Below are 25142 nucleotides of genomic sequence, written 5' to 3'. Positions count from 1 at the left end.
ATAGTGTTTTATGGACAGTTTACACATACATATCATATAAAGATCATCAGACTGTAAGAGATTATTAAAAAAACTAAAATCCTTTCAGTCTAATAAGTAATACAGATGTAAAATTATTATTTTTTGTTTGTTATGAAATCGAATTAAAAAGCTAAATGGAAAAAAGGGTTGTTTTTTTTTAAATATTTTATCCAATTTACTGTGATAATGTGGCAACTAAAATATAGTTTTAACATAAAGAATAATAAATAATCAAAGCAGAAATCATTTAAAACTTAATATTAAGCCTCTATTATAAATCTTAAGCCCAGATTATAGACCTTAACATTTAGAAAATTTATCCAGTTTCCATTTAATAAAATCCTTAAGACAGAATAGATTTTTGGCACAATCTACTATGAAAATTCAATATACTTTAAAAATTTTTTTAAAAAATTGCAACAGTTGCTAAGCAATATATATTGTATTTTTTAATTTCCATCTAACTATTATAAATATGTTTTATTTGTATCAATTTATATGTACATTTAGAAAATTGCTCGAGAAAAATAATATACATTTTAATTTTATAGACATTATTAGCACAACTATCAACTTTACAAAAAAAAAAAAAAATGAATGAAACAAAAAGAAAGGGGAATATATTCATATTTTTCATGAGTAGTTTTTGCCTAATATAAAATTTTAGAAAGATGAAAATTAACAAACAATTTTTAGTATGTTTTATAATACTTATATATATATATAAATTAAGAAAATATTTATATAGAATAATTATGAAAAAAAAAAAAAAAAAAAAAAGAGTCAGTTCTACGATTAAAATTAAAAAAAATTAAAAAAAAAAAACTCTTTTAGTTCATACACAAATCATATAATAGCAGTTCAAGTATATAATATAGCATGTAAAGAAAATTACCAAAATATTTGAAAAAAAAAAAAAAAAAAAAACTAACAACGGTAGCATATTTAGTGCAATACTTTATTTTTGTATCTAACGAGATATTAATAAATAATGTTAACCGGAATGCAGAAAATAATTTCCACGAATATACACAAACCATTATTTAATTTTGGATTTGTTTAAACAACTTCTCAGCTGTTGTTTTTAACCATTATATGTACACATGAAATTAATTCAAACTTACTACAGAAAAATAAAAATTATGCACGTGAAAGCACATTTTCATACGTTCTTGATATATTTCTATTTCCTATACTAATATTACAGCAATAATATATCAACCATTTTTGTGCGTCTAGAACACCAGATAATATGCATTTTATGCAAATTAAAGCAAATATTTACAATACTTTACAAAGAAGAGAAGAAAATTAATTATTTTTACTTCGAATGGCTCTTAAACTATTAATAAAACTATTAAAGGAATGAAATTATCTAAGTACGATTCTATTACAATAAATACAAAATATGTTTGAGATTATTTAAATAATTAAATAAATTAAAGCTTTAAACAAAAAACCTTAGCTCTAAGCTCATTCAAAAATTGGACTAGACAAAATGACAACTTATAAAAATGAGAATTCATATTACTACACTTTATAGAAAGTATAACTTCAGATTTAATATAACTATCTCAAAAATTATAACAAATATGCAATCTATAATACACTGGGTGCTATGGAAAAAAATTTCATATTATTTCAAATAGAGAAACTCAAGAAAATAAATCACATACGTACATACATCATTAATGAATTAAGAAAATAATTTTTTTTAAAAAAATGCCACAAGATCAGTTTCTATGACTTTTTATGTATAAACTAGTTATAGAGATAAATCATTACACAGTGATCATATTTTTAAAAAAGGCAATTATAAAAATAAATAATTTTCTTTTGATTAGATTCAATGAAGAGATACTTCAATAAAATGCATCTTTCATTGTTAAAATAATAATAGATTGTCTATTTTAATAACAGTTAATTTTGCTTTCCTCTTAAAGTAGAAGCATTGTAGTAAACAATAGTCAGAAGAATTAAATCTATATTGATTTAATCAAAGTGGTTTATTTAAAAATTATATTTTTAAAGATATGAAATAAAAGCTTTTTCTTTCTTTCTAATCAATGCATGGTCACTGTATTTTGAATGATTATTTGATCACTATAGCATTTCAGAATAATAAATAAAGCACACAGAATCACACAAATTTATATATAACATTCTCGCACAAGCTCAATATGTTATACAATTATATAAACAATATACTTTAAGTTATAACATAGAATCCCAAAGGAATTAATGCTATGACTTTTAATATTAACAATGTTACTATATACACATACATGAAATCAGAGTGCTTTTCAAGCTGAACACAAGATACTTTTAAAAGAAAATGAAATAGTTATGGTGTGGATGAGAGGATTAAATAGAAAGTCATAAAAATTATATGGTATTTATAACTTATCTTGATCCAATTCTTTTCAATATCTATTTTAAAAATATTTCTTAAGCAAACATGATTGCAGATTAATTGATTTATTAGTTGATTAAACAAAAAAATGCAGCTAGATAATATTAGCAAACCATCAAAAATCATACTTTAAATTATAATTTGATTTTTTAAACATAAGAAACATCATCAATTAACATTTAACATACAACATTCAATTGTTACTGACTGCTTCATAAGATCATTCTATAAAACTGTGAACATTTGATATGTTTCAAAACGAATATTCTAAAATGAGTTATATCATAAATAATTTATGAATGTTACACAAAAAACAAACTTTACATAAAATAAGCATAATGATTTGTTTTCAAGATCATTATACTTAACTTTACAACATCCTGATCTTTTTTTCAAAATCAGGCATCTTAATACAACATCACAGAGATCCATTAGAAAATCTAGCTACAGTGAAAATTAGCATTTTCTTTTTTTTTAATTTTTCATGTTAGTTTGTAAATGAAAATTTTCTAAAAAAAATTTTCAAATCTTATTAAAAACAATATGGCATCTATAGATATGAATTTCCATAGTGCAAAGGTTACAAAATTGAGCTCATATTTCACTTTTTAGGGAGAAAATAATTGACAGTAACAAAGATAACACATAAAACAGCCCAAGTTAAAACAAACACAATCCAAGCTGTGCTTCTAAATGGAGAAGCATGCTTATTTTTTACACCTAAGCCCAAAGTTGCTAAAATATGTTTCCGTGCAAAATAGACTAACAATGCAGGAACAACATACTGTATAGCTGCACCGGCATAAGATCCAGTAACACCAACCAAAACTGTTAAATCTTCAGTTACTAAAGCAATGGCTATAGGTGGTATTATAGCCAATAATGGAAAAAGAATTCTATCCACAAAAAATGAATATCTCTTATTGTCTTTTAAGCATACAGATTTTAAATTATTACGTAAAGTAATAGCTATGATGGGAAAATTTGTACTCAATGTGAACACCGGGAACAAGGCTAAAAAATATCGTAGGAAAGCAAAATTCTCTGGAATTATGCTCTCTCCTGTAGATGATGAATTACAATTCTGTGGTTCAAAATTTAATGTATACAAAGAATTAGGATGTTCAAAAGCAAAAATTCCAGTAAATGAGAGCAACACATAAAATAGCAATATTAACAGGTAATCTGCTACAAACAATCTGAAAAGAGTGGATTTGTTTTTAATGGGAGTTATAAGAGATGGAAGTGAATGGTGGCACATAAATGAGTACACACAGACACCAAATAAATTTGGAACACCGTAGATATTTGCAATTGGTGGATGGCCTTTGCCTTTACCTTTGGCTAAAGCAGTTGCTGCAAGAATAATCATTGTGGAAAAAGCTGAAAAAAAAAGACAAGGAAATTTTAAAAAATAATAAAAGATAAATAAAAGAAAAAGTTCAATAAAGTACTGTATTAATCTAAAACAATAAAACTGAATTTTTTTTTTCAAATGATTACACTTGATTTTTTTCATTATTTTTTTATTTTAATGATTTTAAAGCTATAATAAATAAAAGTCAATTGTATATATATAATGACATGGTCTATGAGGGGAAAAATTTCTAGGCAAAATACAACTAAAACATTCACATAAAGACAATTAAATTAAACAGATAATACATATAAATAAAACAAATATATTTATGAATATAAAATAACAAAAATTCGTTTATTATCAAATTTATTATAAAAATGTTAGAGCCATGTTACACCAATGTAATTTCCTTTAAGTGAGTGCTAATATTTCAGGTTTATACACTTGAATACCAGATTACAACCACTAAAATAAAAAGCAAGTACTTTATGGGGCCCATTGAGAAACACTCAAGGGTTTTGCAATTGTCAGATTAATACCAGTCTTTTAAAAGTGATGTCATAGATGATAGTTATGGTAAGAATCGGTTCTAGATCTTGAATTCTCAGCAAAAACAGCATCCAAATGCTATATTAAATCATTCATTTTGATTTCTTTTTTAATCCAATGTGTCAAAATAAATAAATTATCATTTTAAAGGCAATTAACATTTGCCTTTTAGATTTTTTCTAGAAAGTCACCTACCACAATGCTTCTAATGCCATGATTTTAATATTTTTTTAAATATCTTCTTTGAAGATTTCCTTCAGAATTTGAAACCATTTCTTGTTCAAAAGTCAATTGTGTGTGTATATATATATATATATATAAAGTGAATACATTTTTTGAAGTGGAGTTCTGGCCAAAGTCACAGAAGACACTTTTGAATTTTTAAACTTTGTTTTATTCCATCCTGATAGGTATAATTTATGTACAAGCAAGAAGCGACGAGGCACGCCAATCTACAAAACGGCACAAGAGTGAAAAGAGTAAAAAAGCAAAAAGGGACAGAAATATTTATCCCCATAATTATATACCATGAGATTCTGATAAGGATTTCTTTATATTCTAAATTTCTCTTGCTAAGGCAAGAGAAATTTAGATATCTTTTAAAAGAATTTTTAAGATCAACAAATTTTTTTATCCCTTCACTAGAACTGCTGATTTAAGCCTTTTTACAGAGCTTCTGTTGCATTAATTAAATAAAAAATGTGGAATTGGATCAGGAAATAAGAGAACAATAAAGATAAAACCTTAGAAATTAATTAGGGTTTAATTTAGATTTCAAAATTTCATTACATATATATATATATATAACAATGTTTAATTTAAGGAAAAATAAGCATAGATTTCTTTAACAATATCTTATATTCCCCACAATATTGCAGAAACATTTCAATTTTTAGCAATTATTTGCATTTCTTTGTAAGAGCCATGGCCAGCAAGAGTTGCAGAAAGCAAAAAAAAGAAAAAAAAAAGTGCCTGTGATATAATATTTTTAACTTTTATAACTTTAGAATGGACATTTACAGAGAAAGTATACAAGTTTTTTTTTAACATGTCATCATCATGGGAAAATAAGAGTCCATAACTCTGAAGTTTTAATCCCATAAGCAGAAAATATTTTTAGAATATGCAATATATATATATATATATATATATATATATATATAATGAGAAAATGGAAAGAATTGAAATTTTGATTTCCTTGTAAATCTTTAATTACTAAAAATTATTCAAGTAATTACCTCACTGTAATAAACATTTTTTTGTCTTGTTGCATCAAAAGTTTTTGAATGCCTTATATCCCTTAGAAATTAAGCAATGATAATATTCTTTTTAAATAAAAGAATTGCACTCTATATCAAAATGTTGTTCTAAAAGGCACAGAAGCCTCATAATAGAATCTTGCTATCAAGATCAGAGGATTAAAGATTCAAAACTCAATTCTGAGATAGTATATCCACATTTTATCTAAACATAAAGGAATCTATTTTACATTCCAGCTTGCCAAAAGGAATTTATTTATTCAATCCCCCCCCCCTCTCTCCCTCTTTTTTTTTTTTTTTTTTTTTTTTTTTTTTTGCAATTTATTCTATTTTATTTATTTATTCTAAAATGTGTTTTACACTGAATGCAGGAATTCTGGCTTTCATGAGTAAGTTTGGTTTTGTAATAAAAGCTACATTGTGCATTTATGTGTTTAATTTACACAGTTATTAAAAACTTATCAAATTTTGAAGATGATGATGTCATGTCCGTGTTACCACGGAAAGGGGGTGCAGTGGCTTCTAAGGGTAAAGATCCTTGAGAACCCGAGGGCAGAAGTCTGACTTCTAGTTCATAATCAAATTCAAGGTTTCTTTACATACTTTTAGTTTGCAATTTGAAAGCATTAAAAACGCCTTTACATGTTTATTCTAATTGATGTAATTTGCTTTTACAGATGTGTAATTGAAAATAAATTTAAAAAATCCAAATAATCTTTAAAATCAAAACTGCATCAGTGCAATCAATATGCATAGCAATTAACACTAAAATGTACAAAGAACTTAGGAGTCTTTAAAAAAAATCTACTAAAAATGCAACACAGTAATATTGTTGTATTCACTTAACGTGCCCAACCTTATAGAGATATATGAGTAAGTATTTCCTCAGACTTTATGAAAAATATGTTCATCAGATAAGTACTTAATACTACATCAATAAACATGGAATTCATACTATTCCATCCATTGCAATCAAGTTCTTTATAAAGATATTATATTTTAAATTTAAAAAAAAATAAACTAATAATAAAAATGGATTTGAATTTCACTTACCTAACCACCTCATTAATGTAGTAAAAATTTGCAGATATTTTGTTTTCTGTACATTAAAAAAGGTGAATGGTCCTAAAAATAGCAAAAACCCTGCCTGTCAAAAAAAAAAAAAAAAAAAGAATAAAGTAAATCACAATTTTAAATTGATCTTTTATATAAATGTATTTATAGAAGTTCCATACAAATGCAAAATTTACTTATGCAAAACATTAAATTATATAAAAAAAAATAATATACAAACTTTTTATAAAAATTAGAAATTAATACATTTAGTACATATACACTCATGTCCAAAATTAAGGTCACAAACATAAAATCTGCGAAAAATGAAAAACTATTCACTGTGTTGCCACGAAATTTGGCACAGAGGCACACTACAATGGAAGAAAGAACATAGACACATAACAATATGGAAAAGATTTTAATTGGTGATCAAGAAACAGGATATATCAAAGAGTGTTATATTATGAATCAGAGATTACGCATTTATCTTGGGAAAAGCCTGTCTAATATGGAATGTGATCACCGTGCACTGCTATAGAGGCTTCACAATGAGCTTTCATACTGTTTATGAGGATGTCAATAAATACTTGGAGCAACAAAGTCCATTCTTCCAAAAGCGTGGCTTTTAACTATTAGAGGGTATTAGGAGGGGGGTTACGCTGTGCAATGGCTCTTCCGAGACCATCCCAAACATGTTCAATAGGATTGTGATCCCGAGTCCTTGAGGGCCAGTCCATACGTCGAATATCCTCTTCCTCAAGAAAATCATCAAGGATCTGGTCTCTGTGTGGAAGCGCATTTTCATCCATAAACATGAAGTCTGGGTCAAAAGTACCCTGGAACAATCTCACATAGGCTTCAAGGATCTCATCCTTATAGCGATGTGCATTCACAGTACACGCATAGAAGACGTGCAGTGGTGTACGACTGCCCAACATTATGCCACCCCAGATAAGGATTCCTTTGCCACCAAATCTGTCGATTTCTTTTACGTAGAAGGGAAGATAGTGAGCTCCTCACTCTCTCCAGATGAAGATTCGACGAGTGTTACTCTGTGTGGTAAATCTCGACTCATCACTGAAAAGAACACGCCCCCATTCTTGCTGTATCCAAGACTGATATGTTAGGCACCACAACAGTCGGGCTTTTCTGTTGGATGCAGTCAAAGGGGTGCACTCAACTGGTCTCCGGGCATAAAGGACCCTCTCTGCTAGACGTCTGTTTACTTTTTGTCTGGAAATTCTTATTCCAGATGCAGCAGCAAGGTCACGAGCAAGTTGAGGAGCCGTTGTCAAACTATGCCGTTGTGCGCTTAATGTCAAATAGCGATCCTGTGCAGGCGTCTTTGCTCTGTGACGGCCTTGGCCAGCCTTCCTGGTTACAGTACCACTTGTTTGGAATTGATTCCACAACATGGATACCACTTTCGGTGCCACTTGTAACCATCGAGCCACCTCCGCTTGAGACTGCCCAGCTTCAAGCCTACAAACCGTTCTCCATCTCACGACATCATCTAAACAATTATGAGAACTCATTCTCACTGGAAACTGGTAAAATTTTTCGTTTTAATGCAATATTCACAAAATTGCAGGCAAAAATCCCAGATGCCTTAACGATCTAATTTCAGTAGTTCCCCCAAAACTAATGCTAAACAACATTTCTTTCCCACAAAAAAGGTTAATATTGTGTTAGTGGTCGTTCACAATATATAAAATATAATTTGTTTTACTGGTAGTCATTTAGAATTACTTTGAACATTTTTATGACCTTAATTTTGGACATGAGTGTATATTAATACATTTATAAAAAGATCTGAAATTTTATTTTAAGATTACATAGTCTGTAGATCCAATCTAAAACAAGCAAAACAGCAATTTCACAGGTCATTATATCAATACCTTATGAAAAATTAATTATTGGTTTTCAAATGAAAATAATTTTTCTTCTTTACAACTGTCAATACAGAAGATATCTCCAAAGATCAAGTATTACATGTGTCATTTTGCTGAAATATATTTTGTAAGGGGAAAAAAAATGTTTAACTACAAATATGAGTGCTAAAAAATTTAACAAACATTAAAACTTACTACAAATATTCTATATGCATCTCCCCTAGATACATCTAAGTTACCCCAACATTGGACTGTAGAATTCAAGGTGTCATTGCAGAATGCTTCTTTTGGAGAATATGTACTAAAATTAGATGGAACATAAAAATATTAAATTACTAATGTCTTTAAAATTCAAAGATTAAATCAGAAATTTTCTTAGCAAATTCTAAAACTAAAAAATATACATATTATTGAATAAAATCTATACGTTAATAAATTTAGAAACATATAAAAGTGACATAAAATATAAGCTATATAAAATTTTAAATATGTTTTACACAAAAAGAACCAAATTAAATAAAATAGTATATAAAACTTTTTTAATGAAAAGTCAAATTTATCATAGAATGAGAATTCTTCAAAATTTAAAACCATCCCCCATGAAGTGGCATAATTTTGCCCTTCGAAAGAATTAAAATTAAACAATTTAAAATCCATACATATATCTTTACCCAATTAATTTAAAGCAGTTAAATCTTCATTTTTGAGTATTTTTATAAAAATATGAAAATGTTACTTTAAAATTTTCTAAAAGGCATATTAATGCATCAATATTGATTATTTTATAAAATCACTGATATTAATAAACTATATTCAATACAATAAAATAATTTGAAAGGATTCTTTATTTTTTTGGAATAAAAACTGTGAAATAAAATTATTCATAACTACATTTTATTATTTCATTTTACTAATTTTTTAAATATAAATTTATTAACTTCCTACTCTATTGTAAACAGCTATTCTTAAATTAAGATTAAAATTTTCAAAAATAAAATATATTTAAATACAAGGAAAAAAAGGTTATGACAATAGAATTTTTAAAAAATATATAAAATAGAAAATAAAAATTACTGATTCCTCTCTCTCTTTATATTTTTTAAATATATATATTTATATATGGCAGTAACCGTTCATCAACTCAAAATACAGCAGGGCTTTTAAAGATATTTCTCAAAGGCTGAAATACATTAACTGTCCAAACCAACAGAAGTATGTTCCTTTCAATTTTTTAGAATATTTATGCAATCTAATACTTTTTATGCTTATCCTTACATAGTGAAGAGAATTGAGTATTTATTTTGAAACATTTCCCGTCATTCTAATGAGTCTAATAACTACAGTTTTGATTTTAAAATGGCACATCAAGATTTATTAATTCTATTTATTATAATTTGGTGTTACCATATTCACATACACATTATATATATATCTGCATACGATTCTGAACTACAACATTTACAAATGAATAAATAGATTGAAAGATAGTTAATCTTAAGATAGATTTGATCCAATATCCGGTACATGTATAAAATTCTACTAATAAAACCACATGCCAAATTTCATCTGTATAACTTTCACCATTTTCTTGTCATAATCATATACATATTCACCAACATATAGATAAGATTTTAAAAAAATTCTCAAAATTTGCTGCAAATACATACTTTTACTTTATAGATTATATATTTAATTTTAATGAATGAAAAAGGTTGATTTGACTGTTCAGATTGGCAAATATCTGTGTAAGCAAAATAAAAAATAAACAAAATATATAGCTACAATATATAAAATCTACCACCTTCAAAAAATAAAGATTCTAATCTAAAAAATATGCATCAAAATTCTAAAGTTTAATTCCTGAATTCTTTAAATTTATAACAGATGTGGATTATATCAAAATACAATATTTTCAGCAACAATAAGAACTGAGTATTTTCAAAACCAATAGTAAGTAATAAATCTATTTAAACAGTTGAAAAGTTAACAGTTAGAAAGATAACAGTTAAAAAATAAAAGAAATATCAACTAACCACGACACATCTCGAAGGGATTTGGAAACTGCAGCAGCATATATTGCAAGATCACCATATAAATAAACAGCAATGCAAAGATAAAAGATGTTTACCCCAGCTAAAATAAAAATTCCACAGTTACCATCTAACAATCTATGAAAAATATAGAAATTAAAATTAAAGCAATTGTTAATTATGAAACATACTCACCACGATTGAAAAATAAAAGAGCCATTTTTCCCTGAAAAATTTTTAATTCATTAAATTCATTTTATATTTTATAAATTTAATTTCTTTACCCATGAAGGAAAAGAGAAGAATAATCAAAAATGCATATCATACAAGATTAAATTCTACATTCAAATGCACATGCAATATAAAGTATGCAATAGATGAATTCCACACATGAATTATAAGTAGCTTATATAAATTCTCTTTAATAAAATAATTTTTTATAAGCTTTCCAATATCTAAGCATATAAGTTTTCATATGTTTCATTGCCATTTTATGGCTGCAATGATTGGGTGAATGCTAATAGAAAATATTTTCAGTATAGGTAAGAAATAAAATATATAACAAGTAAAAAGGGAAATATTTTCAAGCAAGAAGATAATAGGAAATGATTGATAAGCATGACAAAAATGAAAATAAATAAAATCATGAGTCATTTTAAAATACTAAAATATGCATAGTAATTTAAAATGACCATAAAACAAGACAGGTTTGCAGTAAATATAACATTATGTTATAAATAGTAATTAATAAAAAAGTGTTCGTGTATTGAACTTTTTTATTTATTAAGTTCTTTCGAACAAGAACAATTATTTTGTTGTTTTCCAAAAGTACTTTAAAAATACATTCTAATCAGAAAATAACCTGAATGAAAAATTCAAATAATTATATCTAGATTAATTTTAGCATTAATTTTTTCCAAAATCAAATTTTATAAATATATAAAAGTTATAACTTAAACTTGAATGCAGTTAGCCTACATACGCATATAATATTGTGATTATCAATAAGTGCCGTAAATTAATTAAATGGAATTTAAATGGATTCGGGCAGCTGTTCTTTTTTTGTTTTACATTAAATACATGTAAATAACATTAAATTTAAGAACCAATACTTTGTAAATCAGTTTCAATTGGGATATTCCCTTTTATTTTTAAATACAAAGGTCAAAATTATTTATTAAAAGCCATATTATAATATATCTATTATTAGCAAAATATTAAAAAGAGAAGCATAACTTAACACATAGAAAGAATAGCATTATTATCTAACAGATTTTTACTGCAGTTTCCAAGTAGGTCTAAAAAAGTAAAATCAAATTCTTATATTTATAAAAATTGTTTATAATCAAATCATTTATATTCAATTATTTAAAATTATCAACTTACCATTTCTATTCTTTCAGTAATATTAAAATATTCTGCTGAAGTTTCTGATATGGTATCAACAGAATCTAAATAAATAAAGAAAGAAAAATAAAAAATAAAGAAAAATAAATGAATAAATTATTTTCTCTATAAAAATTACTTCATATTTTCAAAGCAGAAAATTCTGGTTCTGCATTTCATAATAATATATATTGTCATTAATTATGTGTTGGTTTCTTCTCTCTTAATTATAAAAAAGCTAATAAATTAATTTACATATTGTATTTTTGATTCAAAACAGATGTACGCAATTAAAAAATAATACAGAATATGCAGAGTGAATTTTAGATAGAAACTGGATATCTTTTGCATTTATTACTTTTACATAAGATTTTAAGTGGGAAGAGAAAAATGCAAAGCCATTCATTTTAAGCAACTATACATTTTTCCTATTGAAATAAGAGAATTCCAATGCATTTAAAAAGCAATACATAAGCCAATCAATATAACAATAAATATAATTTAATGGATAAAAAAAATACTTACTACTTAAAAGCAATGGCACTTTTTCATTTTCTAGAGAATTTGTAATAACTTCATCAGTCAGAAAATGCTCCTGAAATAAAATCACATATTCATCCAAATTTAAGATAATCCCAATGTAAATTAAAGCTTACAGAATATATTATAAAATTTTCCAAACCTGTTCTTCTAAACTTACAACAAGTTGTTGACTACTGTCTTCAGTTCCAACATCTTCTGTTTTCATAACCTTTTTCAGATGACGAACAGTGTGACTATGAACCATAGCATTTGCAGCTGCCATTGATTCAGTAACAAATGTTACTGTAACAAAGCTAAAAATTTTTATCAATAATTAAATATGAATAATGAGAGTTTCATTTGAAAGTCTTACAAAAAAAAAAAGAACATTTTACTTCTAGTAAATTAAAGAGACAATGTTTAGAAATCAGCAGTTATTTATACATACTTTAGTTTTGTAAATTATGGATTATAACCTCAAGTGTAGCTTAGTTAGTTAAAGTACTTAATATAAGGGTTGGAAATTTTCTCACATGATTTTTTACTTTCATATCTTACAACATTTTTTTTATATTAAAAAGAATTAGTCAAGTCCTAAAAAATTAAATTAAATTTTTAAATAACCTCTTTTGAATGGAACTATCTAACTGTTATGTTTAATTAAAGCCTTATTTTGTCTAATTTGAAAATACAAATTCTTCAGGCGAATGAAGTCCTTTTGTTATGTGAAAATTCTAATACAGTCAGTGTATATATATCTATATTTATAAAATTTTCAGTTCACATAATGAATAATATTTTTAAAAACATTTTCAAGTCTGCTATTAAATATCTAAAATAATAGATCTAAGAAGTGAAAAGGAAAAGATAATTATAAATAATATGTCAACCATCGTATCTACTTATTTTAAGTCAATGATATTTCTAGTATGAAATAAAGACAAAATTTTTAAATCTACATTTAATAATTATTTAATAAGAATGCTATAAGCTCATCTCAATTAATTTTCTATAGTGCTAACTGTTTACAATTTTTAAATGCATTCATTATATTTTGTCTTTACATGTGTAATTTGTTACTACAAAATTTTAGTATACACTTATTTTCTAGATTCCATTTTTAAATTAGAAATAAACTGTTGTCTTATCAATCAATGTTTACAACAGATATACTAATTGTAGAAAAAGCTTAGAAAATCATATTTCATAAAAGTAGAGCATAAGAAAATAAAGCAAAAAAAAAAAAAAAAAAAAAACCTGATATAAAAAAAGAGATCAGATTAGATATATAATGACATCAATAATAAAGAGAGCATTGTAAGTACATTTATTTCTTTTGCAATCACTGAAAAACGTTTCATTAATACAAAGATAAAACTGATAAAGATTCTGAATTTTCTCTTGTCATCTCTTGGATGACCAAATCTTCATCCTAACTTTTTTTTTAGTCAAAACATTTTTAAGAACCTAATTATACAGTCTTGCCATATAAAAAGGAGTTACATTTCAAATATATAATTGTAAAATAAGTTACTTTAATAACACTGTTTAAATAAATGAAATAAAAGAAAGATCTTCAATTTGATTTCTTCTTTTGATTTATGATAATTTTTACACCTTCTTTCTTTATCAAAATCAATTAAACATGTTAATAAAATTAACTGATTAAAATTGAAATTATATACCCAACTGTATATTTAGCCACATATATATATATATATATATACAATGAATACCAAATTTTTCCAACTCAAAATTTAAATTACTATTCATTATTTTATTTATAATTAAAATTATGAAATTAAATGTATTAAAAACTAAATAAGCAGATTTTTTTAAAAAAAATTTTTAGAATTTTTTTTGACAAATTCCTATGTTAATCTTTTAGATGAATTATAGAAGTCTATTCCAGCAAAAAACTGACATTTAGCAAGCCTACACATATCAGGAAAAGAGGTCAGCCCTTCTTTAGGTGGCTTGACAATGTGTGAAAAAGATTTCAACCTACTGAGTGTCAAACTGGAAATCTAAAGCAATGGTGTAAGCTGACTGGAATGGTTAAGGCCTGTTCTAGGCTGTAGTGCCAAAGAAGAAGAATCTTTTTGACTATGTTGTGTATTATAAATTTCAAGACTTACAAGGGGAGGGCACAGGGTTGAAATCTAAGTTCAGGATGTGATTTAGTATAATGATAGTATACATTTAGAATGTTCATTCATGAAAATATTAAAACGCAATGGCCAGTCAATTTCGAGAAAATGGTGTCAGTTTCAAGACTTACAAGGGGAGGGCACAGGGTTGAAATCTAAGTTCAGGATGTGATTTAGTATAATGATAGTATACATTTAGAATGTTCATTCATGAAAATATTAAAACGCAATGGCCAGTCAATTTCGAGAAAATGGTGTCAGTTTCAAGAATTACAAGGGGAGGGCACAGGGTTGAAATCTAAGTTCAGGATGTGATTTAGTATAATGATAGTATACATTTAGAATGTTCATTCATGAAAATATTAAAACGCAATGGCCAGTCAATTTCGAGAAAATGGTCCTCAAACTTTTGGTAAAGCTTATATACTAATAACTTTTAATTAATTTTTCAATCCATTTAAAAACAAATTTTAATAATTAAAATAGCAGTGGCAAAAATCATATATTCACCTCATAAAAGCTAGTATAACTAGTATAATCAAACTAAGAAGCCATCCTGCATTAGCTATAGGAGAAGGCATCGTAAGAGCACCAGTTCCCACAATCAAATTGAATACATACATAAGGCCCATCTGCAAAGACAAAAAAATATACATATAAATACATCAAAATTTCAGAAATTGTAGCTATTTTTTTTATTTATTTATAAGATCCTTTTTCCTAAGAATTTAAACTGCAATAATAGAAATTTGTTTAGAAATAATAGACATTTGTTTCCCTTCTGTCTCAACATTATTATAAACAAAAATTTTGAAGGTTGCTCAGAAAGCTCTTGATAATAAGGACAAATCAGTTTTATGTATCATTAGTGAAATATATGAGGATTGTTTACAAACTGTACAATTTAGCAGCCACAAAAAAATTCCAGCTTTTCTATTTATTCCACTTTTTTCCCCTATGTATACAAAACAAGAACTATTCTGATAAATAATTTTCATGAAGCTGTTTTTGAATCATAGCTTTAAATGTAATAAACACAAGATGATTTTACTTTATTCAATTAAACATCCATAAAAGGTCGTTCTTCAGCAAACATGTTTTTTAAGTAGATCATTTTCCCCCACTCCCCACCCATCTAGTGGTATGTTTAGCTCCAAAATCACGGTTATTGTTTCTGCTAGGACAAGAAACAAGGATATTTCACACAATTCCTTTTTTATTATGGAGATATTTGGCCATTTTAAGTTCACATAAATTACTCATGAATATTAATATATTTAATGTTTCCGTGTGATAAAAGTTACAGTGAATTTTTTAAAAAAATTCATCACAGGACTTTATGAGTGAGAATAAATAATAACTTCTTTTTTCCATTCCATTCTTCTGCTTGAGGAATGAACATCTTTAAATATCTATAATTTAATTATACTAAATCTCAAAAAGCAGAGCTGATAGGAAAAAAACTTTCATCATATTTGAAAGTCAAACATCAAATAAAGTCAAAATCAGTTTTTAAAAACTTTCAGATGCCAAATAAGCAATAATAATAATAAAGTGTGTAATGAAAGGAGTTTTTTTTTTTCCCCTATTCATTTAAATATTAAATAATAAGCGAAGAAAACTTTTCTTTCTCCAAAATGTTATCAATTTAATTTTTTTTTCTTTTTTTACCAAATTAATTCTAATATTCTCATAATGGATTTATATCAAGACAAATAGTTGCCAAATTACTATTTAGAAATGTGATTAATATAATCTTTATTTTTTAAGTAAATTTTTTGCCATTTATTACTTAATAGGGGGGGGGGAAACGAATGAAAAGAAAACTGATGTACAATTCATTCAAATGCTTTTAAAATACATTTTAACAGCTATATAATTATCAGTACATAAATCAAAGTATACATTCTTGAGAACTTTGTGAAATTTTTCAAACTAAACATGTTTACAGTTCAACAAATAAAATGTTTTTGCTTTGAGCATCTTATTTCTAAAAATAAAAATTAATAATCTGTCACAAGAACTTAAGTGAAGTGTACAGAAAAATAACAATTATAATAAGCAAGATGGTTACAAACATATTTTGTTTCATTAATTAAAATAAACTAAAATTACAATTATATAAAATCATCTATCAAATCATCATATTAACATATTTTGTGAAAAATCATCTGCATCATCATATTAAAACATATCTTATGTAAAGTCATCTGAATCATCACATTCAAACTTGTATCTCTTAAAGTTCTGCATGAAATTATACAGAAAATACATTAAAAGATACAGATATGCATCTTGGTCAATAATTCTAGTTAATGATCAATATATATTAATTTAGAATTTCACCATAATTCAACCCTAAAAGTTTTCTAGCAAAATTTTTAATAAGTTGGATTTTGAAAATTTAATTTTCATGAGGAGAATGAAAATTTTATAAACTACTTCAGTAGCACAAAATTTCAAATAAAAGATATGTCTAATTTTTTTAGAAGCAATAAATAATTCACCAAAAATACAACATACCATGGAAGAATAGCCTTCCCCAACATCCATACCTCCCCCTGCCATCCTCAATTTCAGTGCTATTAATTTTGTATTCCTCAGATTGAAAGTTTAAATATGCAGACAGCAGTGGAAGACATGGGATGTAAAGCTGCAAATAAAAAAAAAAAGTTAGTCGCAGAATATTATGCACAATGAAAATGTTTCTAAATGTTTCATAATTAAAACTTTAATTTGAAAAAAAAATATTATATTCATCAATATGATTTAAGTAAGACAAAGTAACAACACCAAGAATCCAAGCACAATGAAGAGCGCAAACCTCAATTACACTGAAGTGCACACCTGTTTATATAACATTTGTACTTAATCAGTAAGTATAGAATTTCAACAGAGAAGGTGTCTCCAAAAAACAATACGGATCATAAGATAAGATTATGGATCATTAAAATTTTTTCCCATTGATGGAAACGATTTTTAAAAGAAAGACTACAAATGAAAATTGTAACAGATAAACAAATATGCTGTGTTACTTAGCAAGATAAATTAATAAGTACATCTAAAATCATAAATGAAAAGAAAAGGTTTTTTTAAAGAAAAAACATACATTATTTCTCACTAAAATTTTACATGACGTGCTATTCTCTTTTTCTTTCTGTCAGCTGTGTTGACAATCCGTTAACTTCAATTCTTTTTGAAAAATAGTTTTGGTATTAAAATCGAAAATGGAAAAAAAGAATACACTTTTATTATTAGCATTTTATATCATAAAATTATGTTTCGATTCTCTAAAGTGTATAGGTAAAAATTTTAACAATCTAACTCTTTCTTTTTTCCATCCTTATCGCAATTGTCACATTGTAGGTGCGTAATAGACCGAGATAAGGATCTTCCACTTATAATTATTTTATTTCGTAAATGGAAATGCTATTCATTTTAGAAGCACATATCCTCATGTCTGCTTCTTTTGAATGATATTAGTCGGCAAGGTGAGTAATAACCACTGAGTAAGAAGAAGGGGGGGGGGGCAGATTTTTTTTTTTACCGATGTTGATTTTTAATTCTTTATTTAATTATGCTAATATATTTTGATTTGAAATTTTTGCACTATTTTTCAGTATATTGTTTAGTAAAAAAATAAGCATTTCTTCCACCATTTTTCAACTCAGTCCTAGTGAAATCAAAACCGACAGGCTCATGCGTAAAAGCGCTGAAAGACTCTCTATTGGACAACAGACAGTAGTTAATATCAGGCATTCGTTTATGCAACGTTATAGTTGTACAAGACAGACTCAATATATTATTTAATAACATAATTGTTATGGTAAAATCAAAAATCCGTTCATTGATTGTTCAATCGGTAAACAGTCTAATAGATTCCGTAATACACAGTGATGCTTTAAACTATATGAAATAGGAATATACAATAGAAAAACACATTCAGAAGGTACACAAAAGCAGTACTTGCAGTAAACATCAGTACACATGCAGCAGATAGCTATATAACAATCACAAACCAAAACGCTTAGAGAGTACTCAATCAGACTCTCTCGACTAGACTGCTACTCACCACACAACTAGATTCTTGTTTGCGTGTCTCTGTTTTTATAGCTCCCGTGATGGGGAAACAAATGTTCGTGAAGGATATCATATCTTCCTTGATAAAGAATGTATCGCCATACTTCTAACAGTTTTAGGAACTTTCGTTTTTGACACTAAAGTCGCCAAATTGTAATCAAATACATCGTCAAGATCGATGCTGCTGATTCGACATCTATTCAATTCCGTAGCAATAACTATATCTGTAAAGTTACCTTCCTTGCCAGGACATCAACTACTCGGAGAAGTAATACTGCTAATTCGTAAAAGTATGTTGTAACGTCAAGTTATCTCTTTCTCCTACAGAATATTCAATGACCTTCAAAATTAAATTAGTGTCGAACATTTGATATTTTAAAGCATACATTTCCCTTTCTGCTATGCAATTAAATCGAAAAAACTTAATATCTTGAATGTATTTCTAACATACATGAAAATAAAAATAGACCACCACCAAAGTTCTCATTTTTGAGAGTCTATTTTCACTTTACACAATCCCACAATTCTGTTTTGTTTTAAGAATTACATAGTTAGCACAATCGAGTTTATTTAAAATTCTTTGAACATTTTCATTTGTTACTTTTATGTCTTTATAACTCTCAAAGAAAGTTTTCCATAGATTCATTTTTTACATCGCCACGAACCATACTAGTTTGATGATGTTCATTTCTAGACATCTATAATACTCAATAAAATCTGGTGTAGAACTCATGAACATTCAAACTCTATTGCCAAGAGATTGTAAAGACTTGTAACCGTATAAAAAAAACTTTCAAAATATTTTTAAAAAAATATTAAAAAACAAACTTTCGAAACTTTTATGCATACTTTCTAATAAAGTTACTATCCTTCTCCTCCAACAGAAAGAATGTGGATCTTGAGCAAAGCTATGAACACCACTAGTTTACAGATTTTTATTTTCGAAGTTCTTCATATGAGCTTCTCAGTAAATTTAATAAAAAAAACCAGAATTATGCAATTTTGATAATATTTTTCTCATCCGAAACCTACATTTCCTTATCCAGTTAAAACCAACATTTGGCAAAGAACTACAAAAGTCACATACCAAATTTCATCTATGTAAATCATTGCGTTTTTGAGTTATGGCGTTTATACGTATGCGAATGAAACCGACGGATAGTCAACCCATTGATGAATTTAGTACAAAATTTGGTACAGATCCACACTTTAGATGTTAAAACTATGCAAAATTTTATCACTTGTTGTCTTGACTTTTTAGGTTTCGCAAATATTGTGGTCACTTGCACTTGGACAGGCAAATAAACCTCCTTCGAATATCTGTTTGTCAAATGCTCGATTATTCCTCGCAAATTAATTTATTTAGAAATTCTGGCAGATAGCATTTTTTCTATTGAATTGCTTTCAAATCTTCCTTACTTTGCAACTTTAGACAAACGTCCTGTAGAAAAACTGCCTCTAAGGATGGGCATGGTTTTATTATCTTTTATAATTTCCATGAGACAATATTGATTTTCTGTAACAAACTAGAAGTATAAAAGGATCCTATAGATTTTTTTTCCACCAGCAACAAACAAAAAATAAATAGTAAGAAATATTGGTCTATTATCGAGAGCTGACGAAACTTGCTTCATTACTTTCTTTATATGGGTTCCTTCTTTCTCAAGACCAGCAAAGAACTAATGACATCATATTATTATCTTTTATTTTCGAATCCTGCATTAAGCAAATTTTCTTTTTATTCGGAATATGTTAATTCACAATTTTTACTTTCTCTCATATGAAGTATACAAAGAGAAAGTATAGTAATCAGCAAAAGATTCGAGCTCGGAATTTTGACGGAACTTTACTTTTCAGAGCTCTCATTCTTCAAAACGCATTTCACCCACTCAGAGCTGAATCCTCAAAACGCATTTTTAAGATTATATATGTCTGTGAAAACGATAACTTAAAAAAAAAAAAAAAAAAAAAAAAAAAAAAAAACGCTTGGAGCTAGACGAATGAAATGTATTAATAAGATTTCTGCACCAAATTCGTTGATTTAGATAAAAATTTGAATATAATTCATTCGAACTATATCAGCACTTTTCCATCCCTTCACTCGAAGCGTGGAAACCGCTGACGAAAGCCCTTTCACAAAGCTTCAGTTGAATTGATTAAATAGAAAAAGTGAAATGGGATCAGGAAATAAAAGAATATTTTAGAATGAAGTTACTATGGGCTGAATTACGATAAAACTTTGGAAATTAATTAGAATCGAAATTAAAGTTTAATATATCATTACATATATATATAATGATATTTTAAATGACGTAATGATATTTCAAAATCTAATTCAAACTTAATTAATTCCCTAATTTTTAGCTCAATTCAGCCCATATTAACTTCATTCTAAAATATTCTCTTATTTCCTGATCCCATTCCACTTTTTCCAATTAATTAATTCAACCGAAGCTTTATAAAAAGGCCTAAACCTACACTTTCACACGTTCTGAGTGAAAGGATAAAAAACTGTCCAGCAATCACATTCTTTTAAAAGTTCCCCTCTATATTTCCCTCATCAGAATCGACACATGTAGGAAATTCATATCGTAATCTTATAGTATATAAAAACTGGGAAATCTATTTTCCATCTCTTTTATGTTTCTTCTGCTCTTGTGCCGCACTGTGAGCGGACGTGCTTTGTCGGAACTGCTTGTTAATAAATCATGTTTCCCGAGATGCAATAAAATGAAGTTAAAAATTCAAAGTGTCATTATTTCTGTCTTTGGCCACGACTCTGCTTCAATTATAATGCTTACACACACACACACGCACACACACACACACACACACACACACACACACATATATATATATATATATATATATATATATATATATATATATATATATATATATGTGCGTGTGTGTGTGTATATATATACACCTTCCGACACATCTCTTCACTGTTTCGCTTTCATTCCCACTTTCTTTTCTGTACTTATACGGACGATAACTTCTTACAACCCCACCTTTTATTGGCCAGCCAGGAAAATTGGGTACATGATGGACTTCCAAGCTAAGGTGTAACTTTTTGTTGATGATAAGTCACCAAATGTGACTACATTCTTTATCATTTTCTAATAACCCTAAAAGCGAAAAACTGATGTCTTAAAAGCGATAAATCGACAATTTTATTTTGGGGTTTTAAAACCCCCAAACCAAAACAATATCATGCTCTCACTTAATAATAAAGTCTTAAAAAATTGAGTAGGCTCATTTTACATTTAAGGCCATTTTTAATTATATTTTATTCTGCCACATTACGCTAATGCCAAGAAGCCCATTTTAATGAAGATTCATGAATGAGGCAACAAGCTAATATATAAATGTAATAAGCATTGTATTGCGAAATAAAATAAATAAATGAAAATAATCTGCTTCACGTATAAAAGAAGGCTTGAGGGGGTGGAGTTTCTAACAGTATTTGTATTCTTTTCCAGAACGAAAGTCAAATGACAGATTAGCTCAAAAATGTGTTTGACCTGAGATAGTCAATAATAGTTTAAAATCTAATCTTATCGTTAAAGTATGTAAATGCCCTTTTTTCTATCTTTGACCATTGGTTCTAAAAAGATAAGCTCATTTGCTCATTTGTATATGATAAGGAAAGGGTGATAGCATTTTGATAAACTGACCTTCTTTTTAAAAGTACCATAAATCTTACAATTCAGAATAAAGAAAAGGATTAAAAGAAAAGGAACAGCAAAAATTTTCTATATTTCGAGACGCTACTGTATGGCTTCAAACAAGGTGCTAACTTAAAGATCTGAGCTATCTGTTAAACAAAGGTAAGTTTATCCGGTTTCTCAAATATATTAGTGTCACCTAATTTGATTAGCAAGCTCCTAGGACTCTTTTTTATTAGGTATCTATATTTTTTCCGCCTTTTTTTTTTAAGCTGACAGAAAGGTGTTTTTTTTTTAATTTTTTAATATTGTGATAATATTGAAGTGGAAATGTCTTTGACGTTGTTATCAGAAAATTCTTTAATATTCAGCTAAAAGGCCTTTGAATAGTGGATTCTCATGTCTTCTTTGCCTAAATACATTTTAAAAATATAACATATTTAAAGTATAAATATATTCTCTAAATATACCAACTCCTATTTGTCTAGATATATTCTTAAGCTAGTCACCTTTGGTGACTACCTGGTCTGCCAGGGATATTGATTGTATTTCTACTAAATCGTTTAAATATAACTTTGTATTCATGATTCCGTTAAAACGATAACACTATTTTCTGAAGTTGTTATGGGAAAACGATGAAATTCGACTTAATTTTTAATTAAAAATTAAAAAAAAAAACTATAGGTCAAAGGGTCTGGCTTGTACAGAACTAGCATACATACACACATTCATCTTTTAATTATTAATAGAAATAGTTAATTTTTTTTTTTTTTTAGCTTTACGACACTTTAAACTTATTATCGTTCTTTCAATATCATTCTTGCCTTACATTTTAGTAAAAAAGATTCAAGTCTCAAAAAGTACAATTACGTATATTAAACCTGTCAAATTTTTTTCGACAAGTATTGGAAATTAAGTAGCGGCTATTGTATATTTTCAGCCTATCCAATATTATTAGGGTTCCAATGCTATTATATACAATATATATCAAGTTGACATGTTTATAGTGTTTCGATATCATCGGCTTTAATGTAAAATTTGCTTTCAGCAATTAGGAAATCATAGAATATCAGAAGCTATATAGGTTATATTGACTGTTTAGAAATAGAAATTTATCGTTCATGTGACTCACTCCGAAATTTCTAGAATTTCTTAAAGCGATAACTTACTATATCTGAGCTATCAACAAAACTAGTACTTTTGTACCGGTGTTTTGCTTTTATCAGTTCTTCTTTGGAATCAAGTCAGGAACTTAAGATCAGGTATAACAATTCCCAGTATTAGCGAGAGAGAAAAAAGTCAGCCTGTGGTTATTTTTAAAATATTCCAGAGATTTGTAAAGCGCTGAGCCGTTCAACATGATTGGTACTAATAAATGGTCCATCAACATAACTGGTACAAGTTAATGATCATCAACATGACTGACTCTAAATAGATCATCAATATAACTGGTACAATTGCATGTATTTTCAACTATCGTTAGAAAAAAGTTGCTCATTTCGCATGACTACATCAAATAACTAAAAACTTTCGCCATTTTAGTATCAATATTACATCGACTGTAATTATACCTTTCCCCTGTAAGCTTCCATCCGTCGTTTTTCGATTAAATTAGTATTGAGTTTGATACCGGGATGATCATATATATGATGTTCTTTTTATGCAAGCAATCATTTTAGAAATTAAAGTAACGGTTCTATGGATTTAGCTGCTTCTATTGACTTAAAATTAAAAAGGTTTTTGAAAAATACTAGCTATATACTTGCTTTGCTTGATAAAAATATTAATAGAAGAATCTTTTATTTCCAAGTAAAATTCTGTGTGTTTTGCAGTTGACGATAACTAAGTTTATAGAAATAAAATTATCAGGATATTATTCTATTGAAAGCTAATTTTCAGAAATTAGAATAATAACTTTTAATCTGATAGGAAATATCAATAAAGCCAAAATTTACTAAATATACTGTTTAAAAAGATGCTTTTATCTCTGAAGCTAAATAACAGTCCCTACATCATTGAAGTATTCGGTTGTAGAAAACAGGATACTAGGACACTGGATGATATCCTATTTTTACCATGAGCAGAGAAAAATATATACAATTGAGATCGAAAGCTTGAAAAAGAATAATACCTGCCGAATTTCTAATAAATTAAAAGATTATTCCATCAATAAAAATTAAATACATTAAAGATAGGTAGATACTCAAAGAATTTTAAAACTTTTAAATATCTTACTTAAGTACACTTTCGAATACCTCCGATCAACTAAATTTCAAATATGGTTATTAGCGCTATTTACTTTGAAAACATTTTTCATAGAAATCAATGGGCAAAATAAAATTGAAAATACAAACAAAAAATTGAATTTTCAAAGAAAAAAAATCGCAGTTAAAAATCTATCAAGACTGAAATTTGATAATTTTCATACCTGTATATTTTGCTTAAGATTGTATTCAGCTTGATGGAAAGCAATTGACTTGTTTGTGTAAAATATTAACTACATAGATAAAAGATATAGATATTTCCCACTAGTTCGAGAATGAGAAGCTGTCGTATCAGTAAGAAAGTTCTAGCTTTCTTTTGATCATTCAAAAGAAATTGTGATTGTTTAACAATTTCTGTTATCGATGATGGCACAGTTCTTTTATTGTTGCTGGGGGGATTTAATTATTCAAATATACTTTATATTCAGCCGTAATGGCAAAGAATAATTATTTATAGTTAGCATAAAAGTATTGATTTATAAACAAATT

General features: G+C 27.2%; 1 protein-coding gene across 6 annotated transcripts; it reads right to left on the bottom strand.

The window, feature by feature from the left end:
* LOC129988594 (transmembrane protein 104-like) lies at positions 1-24853 on the bottom strand. Of its 6 annotated transcripts, none has more exons than XM_056096850.1 (11): positions 24818-24853; positions 17162-17291; positions 15149-15270; positions 12649-12802; positions 12492-12561; positions 11967-12031; positions 10776-10806; positions 10584-10683; positions 8746-8851; positions 6656-6749; positions 1-3817 (listed from the first exon to the last, which is right to left on the bottom strand). In XM_056096850.1, the coding sequence occupies exons 2-11, from the start codon at positions 17204-17206 to the stop codon at positions 3036-3038; spliced, it is 1569 nt and encodes a 522-aa protein (XP_055952825.1). In that variant the 5' UTR covers positions 17207-17291; positions 24818-24853; the 3' UTR covers positions 1-3035. The 6 variants fall into 6 exon arrangements, with proteins under 6 accessions (XP_055952825.1, XP_055952824.1, XP_055952822.1 ...); XM_056096849.1 differs by lacking the exon at positions 24818-24853 and adding an exon at positions 18605-18686; XM_056096847.1 differs by lacking the exon at positions 24818-24853 and adding an exon at positions 17748-17907.
* Positions 24854-25142: the final 289 nt, after the last annotated feature.

The sequence above is a fragment of the Argiope bruennichi genome, chromosome 10 (assembly GCF_947563725.1).
Source record: "Argiope bruennichi chromosome 10, qqArgBrue1.1, whole genome shotgun sequence".
NCBI classification, from domain to species: domain Eukaryota; kingdom Metazoa; phylum Arthropoda; class Arachnida; order Araneae; family Araneidae; genus Argiope; species Argiope bruennichi.
This window is presented reverse-complemented; position numbering and strand designations above follow the sequence as displayed.